This window comes from Panulirus ornatus, chromosome 68 (assembly GCF_036320965.1).
Source record: "Panulirus ornatus isolate Po-2019 chromosome 68, ASM3632096v1, whole genome shotgun sequence".
NCBI lineage: Eukaryota > Metazoa > Arthropoda > Malacostraca > Decapoda > Palinuridae > Panulirus > Panulirus ornatus.
In genome coordinates, this window is record NC_092291.1 from 9,539,967 (window position 1) to 9,550,689 (window position 10,723).

Here is a 10,723-nt window from a genome sequence, read left to right on the forward strand (position 1 = left end):
TAGCATGCCACTACAAGCATTAATGGGTATATTTTGTATTGAGGTAGAGGTGGCCAGTTCAAGAATTTTAAACATGCTGTACATGCCTTGGCCCTATAATGGAAAATAGTGTTGTCTAGATCCCATCCACAGTTAAAGTGAAAAAGAAGCTAGAAACTTAAAGGGTTCAGTCTCACCAATCCTAAGAAACCCATGTTGAAATTATATGACATTCATTATTATGTAGATCAATACTAAACTATGGTTGCTCGACATATTTGTCAGCCTCTAATATCTTTAAAATGGTTGATGTTGACCATAATCTTGGCATAGAACATGTACTGAAACATTCAAATAAAGTTGAAAGTCTGTACAATTAATCACTATTTTCTTGCATATGCATTCTTGAAAATCACTAGCTAACAAAATCACTAAACTGGACCCTGTTTTATCATAGAATGTAATGGGATAAAGAATGGTTAAAGTCATGTGAGAAATTTCTCAACAAAATTTTCACACAGAAGAAAAAATGTAATAAATTATCACAAAACATATAGAAAGGTTCAGGTACACTGTTACTCTTGGATAACTAAAAAAATTCATATTGTTGTTACCTTGCACTATAACTTAAATGATGGTTATGCTCCTGATCTAGGCCCATTTTTTCTCTCACATTGTCTAACTGGCCAACATCATTATTAAAACACTTGTAAATGATGAACAAGGACTGAGAATGGGCAATGGTACACACTAGATTTTTATATTCGGGAATATGAGAAAAGACATATTCTAATTTTTGTAAGATTCATACAACTCCATTCAACAGTAAGATATCTTAGGTATTTGCTATAACCAGGAAACAGAGCAAAAAAAATTATGCTTAAGAGCACTTTCACGGCATTATTTAACAGAAAATTTGCTGACTCTGGCATTAGAGCAAAAGTGTTTTGACAAGTGTGGAAAAGTCTTGATGGCTACATGACCCCAAGAATACTGTTTGGCAAACCCTAGTTTTTAGCCCTTTGTCTTGTTGACTTCTGGATAAAGGTAAATATTATGACAAGGTAAAAGAAAGAGGTAAACTGCAAAAGGGACACATAGCCGTTGTGAATGAACAAGTGAAAGCAACGCTATTTCAGATAAGGAAGTTGAGGGAGTGACTGACTGTAAGCAGTGTTTTATATGGATGGTGGAAGTGTTAGCTGAAATATCTATCTCACTTGACTCACTGTGAAGTGTACAAAGTAAATAATTTAAAATGCAGTAATAGCATGCAAAACAATTTCCTTTAGCACACATTAAAGTTGAGAATATACACAAGTGAGAGAAGTGGTGGCAAACACCCCATCCATTCTGCACATCAAGTGAAATATCAATAGTGGCGAGGTAGGAAAAAAAAAAAAAAAGAAAAAAAAAAAAAAAAGGCTAGTCAACAAAACAAGCAACTGTAATAGAGGGTTAATTTTGCTAAGAAGACATCCAACTAGAGTGCATTTAAATTTTTTTACTTACCTATTGAGGAACAGGTAATTCAAATTATTATTTAATCCATTTAAATGGCTGAGTGTAAGAGTAAGAGAATAAAAACCATTTTCAAAAGCATTAAATATCAATGGCCTCCACATGATTGTTGCACATTATCTTACAGATTCACTTGAATATAGTTGACTTATAGTATTTAAGCTCCTCAATGCTTTCCTTGATGTCATCTAGAGCTCTATGAGATAACTTCTTTGTTGGAGATGCAACAAACTCCTCTGGATACCAACGCCTGTGGGGGAAAAGTATGCTTGAATTAGATGACCATTTCATGAATTCCTTCAATGCAGGATCAATAAAACTTAAAAGACTATTCTCCTATTTTGACATTATATTCTTCCAAATTAAGTCTCTTAGAGTTTACATTCCATTCCCAATTACTTGAGGTGGATGAAGTGCTCAAAAGAATACACATTATCAGCTTTCCAATGCCATGCTGGTTTTTTATTTCTTCAGGTACATGGTTTCAACTCTTGAAAGCCAGCTGCCTCATTGCCTCCACCACTAGCTACGTTCTGCAGTACAGTACAGGCAGATCTCTACTCTGAAATCCTTAGAATTGAGCAGTGCTCTGATTTCACTTTTTCCTTCATTGCACATAATCTTTCTAGTGTGGTTATCTGTTTTTTAAATGTCATTTTGTATGTAATACTTATACTTTACCTTCCTCTTCCTGCCCTAAGATCCCCTTCTATGAAGCTCTCCTATTGCTTAGGAAATAGCCACGTTCAATGGGAAGGACCACAGGTCTAGAAGTGTGGTTGATAACTTTGTCTGGTAAGAAGAAAACTGAGGAGCAAGTGTTCAGTGTGGAAGTTGCATCTTAAGCATGAAGGTTCTTGTAGTATGCTGAATCAGTGTTTACAATGTTGGAGAAGTGAGTGGTGTCCAGAAAACTGATGATTTAGGAAAAAAAAAAAAGATTAAAACAGGATTTCTGTAAATAATCCCTCCTATAATTACCATTGGTAAAGAAGAATGTCTTCAAACAATTACAAAGCAGGATGTAAATTTCTGGATTCTGGGCATCCTTGCCAGCCTGAGGTTAAACAACCCCTGGTTTACAAAATGAATTCCCAAAAAAGGTGCATGTCTGTCTCCACCTGATCCATCCTATGGACTTGGGTACAGAATAAATAATAAGAGATATGCATATGATTTATGATGCAATTGCATTCGTCTCAGACTGCCTCACCTGCACAGTTCCTTGATAGTAGAAACATCAACAATGCGGTAGTGTAGGTGCTTCATCAGCTTGGGCATAAACTTATCCAGGAACTTTTTATCTGCATGCACAGAGTTACCAGCTAATGGAGCCTTCCCTGTATAAACATGAAAAACTTGAAGAAAGAAAGGGCTCTTAAACAGGTATACAGTAGTGAATAAAGAAAAACTTACTTTAAAATAAAATATTAAGAAATATATTGTCAAATGAAAATCATATGTTAAGATATAATCTTTTGATAAATATCAGAGTTTGCTTTTATTTAATACCTAATTCCTACATTTGAAGTTCATAGGTGCACTGAAAATTTAAATGTTTTGGACAATAAACATCTTGACACATTCACGACCTAACATCTGGGTCTGACATTTTGCCTCTGAAGTTCTAGGACATTCTGCCAACAGAATACATCAATTAGTTTCCAGCTACTTGTACTAACAGGAACACTGTATATTAAAGAACCTATTCATATGTATGCATTCTTTGGATACTCTAAGTAACTCAGTCTGTTACCCTATGGTTGTTAGGACTGCTTTACAAAAAACATGGTTAAAGATGGTTCAAGTATTGACAGTCTGGACAGTGAATATAAATCTCCTTGTGTACACTTATATATCCCCCCTGAATGATCAACCACAAACTCAACAAAGAGGTCCCTTGCCTATCACAGTTTTGGGTATACAAGTTTAGAATGTGTACCATTTCACCAATCATGTTATCAAGTTCATTTCCAGTCTGAATTCTTTAACTCTGTGACTCATTCCATATCCATATTTTGGCTGCATTATTACTCAGATGTGCTGAATTGATATCCACACTATCATGTTTCGTTACAGACAATTACCCATCATCATCTACATCATAGTGATACTCATATTCTAGCCATCATACTAATCTTAGTGCCAGCCTTAAACACTGAAGCTTACCTGCTTCTGATCTGAGCCATTTCCACATAATAAATATTTAGACTAGAAACTGCTTCTTGTGATTACACATACCCTTTTCTGTGTGTTGTGTAACAAACTGCAGTAACTGGTCCTCTGCCGCAGAGAGAGAGGTAGTACTCTTCCGACATCCTTCTGTCAGCCCAGACTGTTGGCAAGTAGGTATAATGTTTTGAAGTCTCTCATCTACAGTTAAGCCCCCTAAACAACTACATGACTGCTTCCTATGCTCCAGCTCATCACACTTACAGCAAGTTCCTCCCCCATATCACTCTGTACCACGTCTTTCTATCCAATGTAAGCACCCTTCAGAATTTTCGGGCCATGATAACTCAAAACATAGTTTACTACATCCTTGTACCTTCTCAGTCTTCTCAATCTTCAAATAACATATCACTGAAAAGCTTTTCTTTGAGTCAAGTCACTATCAGCCACTGTCCCCACACAAAGGCATGCTGCCATTTTCAATCACTTAGTTGCCTTTTCTGTGGTGTTCAAAAATGTGGATTATCATAACATGTTTGTGCTTTTGCATTGTCTTCTTGAGAGGCATGACAAATATATCAATATTGGTAATATGAATGCAATGAAAAATACATATAAGCACAGTTCAAAATGTGGTATGACTCCACACAAAGAATGAAGCTGGGAGAATGCTAACATGTGCTAGAAAACTAATTACAACACTAAAAGCTATGAGAGAGCAAAACATCAAAAAATCAATTGGTTTAAAACTTAACTAAAATATGTATGCTGAAGTTTGCTTGTACTACATTTATTCAATACAGGTACACCACCGATTTTCTGGCACTCTTGGTTCCAAAGTCTTGCCAGATTAAACATTTGGCCGCACCAACTGTGATCACATAATAATAATTCATCAACACACCTCTAACCCACTAATTATACATCTCCCATGTGTCTAAAGTATACTATGGACTGCTAGAAATTTAAATTAAGCAAATATTAAATGTAAATTAAATAAAAATATGAAATACTAGTACTTGTACTCCTTGTACACTGTCGAAACCATTCCATCATCACTTGATCGCGCTCAGTACTCTTAACATCTTTTATACTTTTTCCAACCGTCATTTGCTTCTTGGAATCGTTGTCTGCAAAGAATTTCAATATTTTCTCCCTTTGCTTCTTTATTTCATACACAGTTGATGAAGCAATAGTGTAGACATCACACAGCTTACACACTAAAACACCACAGTCCATTTTCTCAACAGTTCTATTATATCTTGGATCAATATGGATTGGTGTTTATGTATGATGCCACGACTGACACTCTCATATGTCTTAGAAGCCATAACTAGGGTTAAATTTAAGCAAAATATGCTAAGAATCTCACAGAATTGCAGTATCACCACCAACAAGTGCAGTGTAAAGAATGTAAATAAGTGCACCCGACACACAACACCATCTGTGGCCGCCAGTAAATTAGTCTGGTGGCCACGGTAATTCCAAGTTCCCTTACATAATTTTGTTCGACTAAAGGAGGTGCCGAACCATCAGTTGCCGGAAATTTGGTGGTATACCTGTATTAACAAATCTAATTGTAAAATATATCTGGCTTGTATAATGGAATAATACAAAATGCTAAGGAAAACGAAAAGTGAACAGCTTTAAAGTGATAGCAAAATATATGTGTACCTTTCCATGATGTTCCTTACACCAGTTGTTCATACTGTCTAATACTTTGTCATCAACCTTTAAAATAAGGTTAGGACCCTCTGCTACAATGTTCAATTCACTATCAGTGACTATAACAGCTGCTTCCATTATTTCTTCCTTTTCTATATTCAATCCTGTCATCTGTAAAGAGAATAAAAATAATCTTCAAGAGACTAAACTTTCCATAATTTTTTGACAACCATAATACTATATAAAAATCAATGAAAATTACTTATTATATTTACCTTTTATTTTACTATACTTAGTCACTGTCTCCTGCATTAGTGAGGTAGCGCAAGGAAACAGACGAAAGAATGGCCCAACTCACCCACATATACGTACCAACACATTTCAGTGTATACATACATATACATACACAGACATATACATATATACACATGTACACATCCACACTTGCTGCCTTCATCCATTCCCTTTGCCACCATGCCAGACATGAAATAGCACCCCACCCCAGGCGCGTGTGATGTAGCGCTAGAAAAAAACAACAAAGGCCACATTTATTTACACTCATTCTCTAGCTGTCATGTGTAATGCACTGAAACCGGAGCTCCCTTTCCACATCCAGGTCCCACAAAACTTTCCATGATTTACCCCAGACGTTTCACATGCCCTGGTTCAATCCACTGACAGCACTGATTACTTATTACAAAAAAATCTTACAACTATCAGAAAATTATTAACAGCAGATTATGAAACTAAGAAGATGACAACATTACGATTATGTGGCCTAAAAGCTCACACCATGTTTGAAATCTAGGATATCCTTACTTGCTGTAGGAAAAATGAACTCTTGACTTACACACCTATTCATCTCTTCTAAAAGACATCTCTGCATCAGGAATGGAGTGCACTGATGACAGATTGCTGACATGGTATGGAAACATTCTGAATACAACACTTTATCTTTGGTAAAATAAAATTTCAGTTTTCAATTTTAATAAATGTAATTCAAAATTCTGAAGGGAATGTTTTTAAACTTTAACATTTACATCAAGGCAACTCCAGGTTAACCTGTTCACAGCAGTATGGGCTGCGATGTCGCTCTGCACTGGGAAAGAATGTAGGGTGGGGGCACTAAAAAGTAAAAAAATACAGCAGGGCTTCAACTTACAACAGAGTTATGTTTCTGGACAACCTGTCACAAGTCTGTTGCAAGCTGAACCACTAAATCCTGTTATAAAGCAAGTTACATTCCTGACTTTGGATTTTCCCAAAGTAAAACAATTATGGATGGATTATACTGTAAGTAAACATCTGAGCAAACCACACTCTGTCATGATGTAATTCAAACAATATCTGATGAAAACTTAGTTAAAAAAGGTATAGTACTGAAATAAGGTATTTAGGAGCTACTGGATTGGTGGGTTTGACTGAGGGTTACTGTGTGTGTGCGAGAGAGAGAGAAACAAAAGAGGTATTTGGGTTATCTATGTCAACCCATGAATTATCTGATTCAACGGTTTTTATGTCACGGGTGATGCAGTCAATACTTAAAACACTTACCAAAAAACATGGTAATGAGTTACATAGATACAAAGACCACACAGACCCAAGCTCTAAGAAAGGTGGTCTGGCTTAAGAAAAAAATAATTGTAAGCAGTAAAAGAATAGGACTGAAAAACAAAGGCTCTCTCCCCACCCTCCACTTCCCCCAGCACATGCCGGCAGAGAAACAGAAAAAATACCTTGCTTGATTAATAAGCTTGAACAAAATTTTTATAGGAAAGTCAAAAGGTAGAATGAACATGAATATGTCATGCATGCCATCATGAACAACATGCATCCCTTCACTTTTTGTTATAAAAACAATAGTAAGGACACATGAGCCCCAGCATCTCGACTTACCATGTATACATTATTCCTGACATTGAGGAATGTTACAGTAATTCTAAATTACTTCCTCACAGTAGGAGACATGGGTTAATCAATGTTAGTATGATACCACAACATGGCCAGGGAGAGATCAGTGTTTGAGGAGCTAACATGATATACCACTATGTTATGATGACTGATTAAATGAATTATTCAATACTGGAGAGTGATAACTGATGCTCATGCCTAATTTTGAAGATCTTAAGGGTATTGCTCTGAACATTTTCTGGCTACTCCTTCCATATATCAATAATATCACAAGTACAAAATATTTTATGTGTACGTGTAGGAAGAGAGGAAAGTGATTGGTTCTCAGTGAATGTAGGTTTGCGGCAGGGGTGTGTGATGTCTCCATGGTTGTTTACTTTGTTTATGGATGGGGTTGTTAGGGAGGTGAATGCAAGAGTTTTGGAAAGAGGGGCAAGTATGCAGTCTGTTGGGGATGAGAGAGCTTGGGAAGTGAGTCAGTTGTTGTTCGCTGATGACACAGCACTGGTGGCTGATTCATGTGAGAAACTGCAGAAGCTGGTGACTGAGTTTGGTAAAGTGTGTGAAAGAAGAAAGTTAAGAGTAAATGTGAATACGAGCAAGGTTATTAGGTACAGTAGGGTTGAGGGTCAAGTCAACTGGGAGGTAAGCTTGAATGGAGAAAAACTGGAGGAAGTAAAGTGTTTTAGATATCTGGGAGTGGATCTGGCAGCGGATGGAACCATGGAAGCAGATGTGAATCATAGGGTTGGGGAGGGGGCAAAAATCCTGGGAGCCTTGCAGAATGTTTGGAAGTCGAGAACATTATCTCAGAAAGCAAAAATGGCTATGTTTGAAGGAATAGTGGTTCCAACAATGTTGTATGGTTGTGAGGCGTGGGCTATGGATAGAGTTGTGCGCAGGAGGGTGGATTTGCTGGAAATGAGATGTTTGAGGACAATATGTGGTGTGAGGTGGTTTGATCGAGTAAGTAATGTAAGGGTAAGAGAGATGTGTGGAAATAAAAAGAGCGTGGTTGAGAGAGCAGAAGAGGGTGTTTTGAAATGGTTTGGGCACATGGAGAGAATGAGTGAGGAAAGATTGACCAAGAGGATATATGTGTCGGAGGTGGAGGGAACGAGGAGAAGTGGGAGACCAAATTGGAGAGATGGAGTGAAGAAGATTTTGAGTGATCGGGCCTGAACGTGCAGGAGGGTGAAAGGCGGGCAAGGAATAGAGTGAACTGGATCGATGTGGTATACCAGGGTCGATGTGCTGTCAATGGGTTGAATCAGGGCATGTGAAGTGTCTGGGGTAAACCATGGAAAGTTCTGTGGGGCCTGGATGTGGAAAGGGAGCTGTGGTTTCAGGCATTATTACATGACAGCTAGAGACTGAGTGTGAATGAATGGGGCCTTTGTTGACTTTTCCTAGCGCTGCCTCGCACACATGAGGGGGGAGGGGGATGTTATTCCATGTGTAGCGAGGTGGCGATGGGAATAAATAAAGGCAGACAGTATGAATTATGTACATGTGTATATATGTGTATGTCTGTGTGTGTATATATATGTGTACATTGAGATGTATAGGTATGTATATTTGCGTGTGTGGACGTGTATGTATATACATGTGTATGGGAAAGGGTTGGGCCATTTCTTTTGTCTGTTTCCTTGCGCTACCTCGCAAACGCGGGAGACAGCGACAAAGCAATATATAAAAAAAAATAAATCATTTATTTTGTATGATGACATACAAACTGAACAGAGATCAAAAGAATCCAAAGAAGCACACAGTGAATGTTTTTGGTTAGTTGTCTATCCCTCCTGTTTGTATACTATTTGCAAAATTTCAATGTACAAGAGTTATGAATGCATCACTTAAACTTTCTGACAACGTTGATTCTGCAGTCTTTTACCCAAATTTCCCCTTACCTCCAAGCTTAAATGAAGTGACTCAGATCAGGGAAGCATATTTTGGAGCATTATTCTTTCCTAATAAATAAGTCAAAGTGAAGAGGGCTGTGATGACCATGGAAAGTGTGAGGTAGAAACAAGTGAAAAACTACACTTAGCAGCCAAGATTTTTATCGTAATTTTCAGTACTATAATTGAAATGCAGCATACTATAGGTATTGTGGTCATCTTTCTTCTGGCACATTGGTTGTGCATTGCTGGAGGCAAAAATGAAATTAAATCAAGTCTCGTAGAAATGAAATGCAAACTTTTCAAACACACGGAAAATCCAAATCTATTTTCCCACGAGAAGCTGGGTGTAGCATTTATGTATTCTGCTGGTTTCAAGAAGTGCTATCCTTATCTTAACCACACATTTTCTCTCATCATCATAACCCTCCCCACTATCATTTCTTTGTATCACCGTGGATGATAAAGCAGTGCTCCCCTATTCTAAATCACATTTACCATGCACCTACCACTTCACCAATAAGTATTTCTTTTAAATTCATAGTTTAGAGGTGCCCTTAAACTGGGACTATCATACACTGATACGTATTTCTTTAATTTTCCAAAAGAGGGAACAGAGAAGGGGGCCAGGTGAGGATATTCCCTCAAAGGCCCAGTCCTCTGTTCTCAACGCTACCTCGCTGATGCGGGAAATGGCGAATAGTATAAATATATATATATATATATATATATATATATATATATATATATATATATATATATATATACACACACACACACACACACACACATAAAGTCTTCAATAAATAAGTATTCTACCCATGGTTAGGTTTCAATTAAACGTCAAACTTTCATTTTCATATTCTGGATTCAATGTTGACATACAAGGCAACAACCATACACATCGACCACAGCACAAGGCAGCCTGTAGCCAACGGTCTGTTAACATCCCTTAGTATGTGGATGATGTTCGATTTACGGTCACTAAAAGCCCAAGTTCACCTCAAAATTACAAATATACTCTTAAGACACGTGTGATAAGACACATGGACCTCACTCAGTCAAACCGCATCTATGTTTCATTTATTACTCGACGAAGACATCACGTACCTCGAGATCGACCCACACTAATCGTTCACTCAGTCTTGGCACCTTGACGGGAACCTCACTGTCAGTAGACATATTGCTCGCCCACAGGAACTTTAGTTGTCGCCTCAACACACTTCTCCAAGACGCCGCTAAGATCAACATAATCATAATATCCGGAAACACATGGACCGCTGCTACGCGGCTCTTGGTTCGCCAATCAAAACCCTCGCTTCGTTCCTAAGATCTTCTCGACCAATCACAATCTCTCAAATCGAAAACTAAAGAAACATTCACAAATAAACTTATAATCACAATGTGCCGACTTATAAGAACTTACAAATACATTTACTTTCATACAATAGATGGCTGCCGTGTGCATATATATCACCTGTTTATTGCTTCATAATAAATCAAACACCAAGAAGACCTCAATTCGAATTCAGCCATACTGGAAGGCTTGCATTCATTTATGAAAGAGAAAAGAA

The 10,723-nt window shown here is 37.5% G+C and overlaps 1 protein-coding gene across 1 annotated transcript; it reads right to left on the bottom strand.

Annotated features, from left to right (window-relative positions):
- Positions 1–821: 821 nt before the first annotated feature.
- LOC139747330 (oligoribonuclease, mitochondrial) lies at positions 822–10,418 on the bottom strand. Its single transcript, XM_071659516.1, has 5 exons — positions 10,260–10,418; positions 5,347–5,508; positions 3,742–3,835; positions 2,714–2,840; positions 822–1,750 (listed from the first exon to the last, which is right to left on the bottom strand). The coding sequence occupies exons 1-5, from the start codon at positions 10,404–10,406 to the stop codon at positions 1,630–1,632; spliced, it is 651 nt and encodes a 216-aa protein (XP_071515617.1). The 5' UTR covers positions 10,407–10,418; the 3' UTR covers positions 822–1,629.
- Between the last annotated feature and the right edge of the window lie 305 nt (positions 10,419–10,723).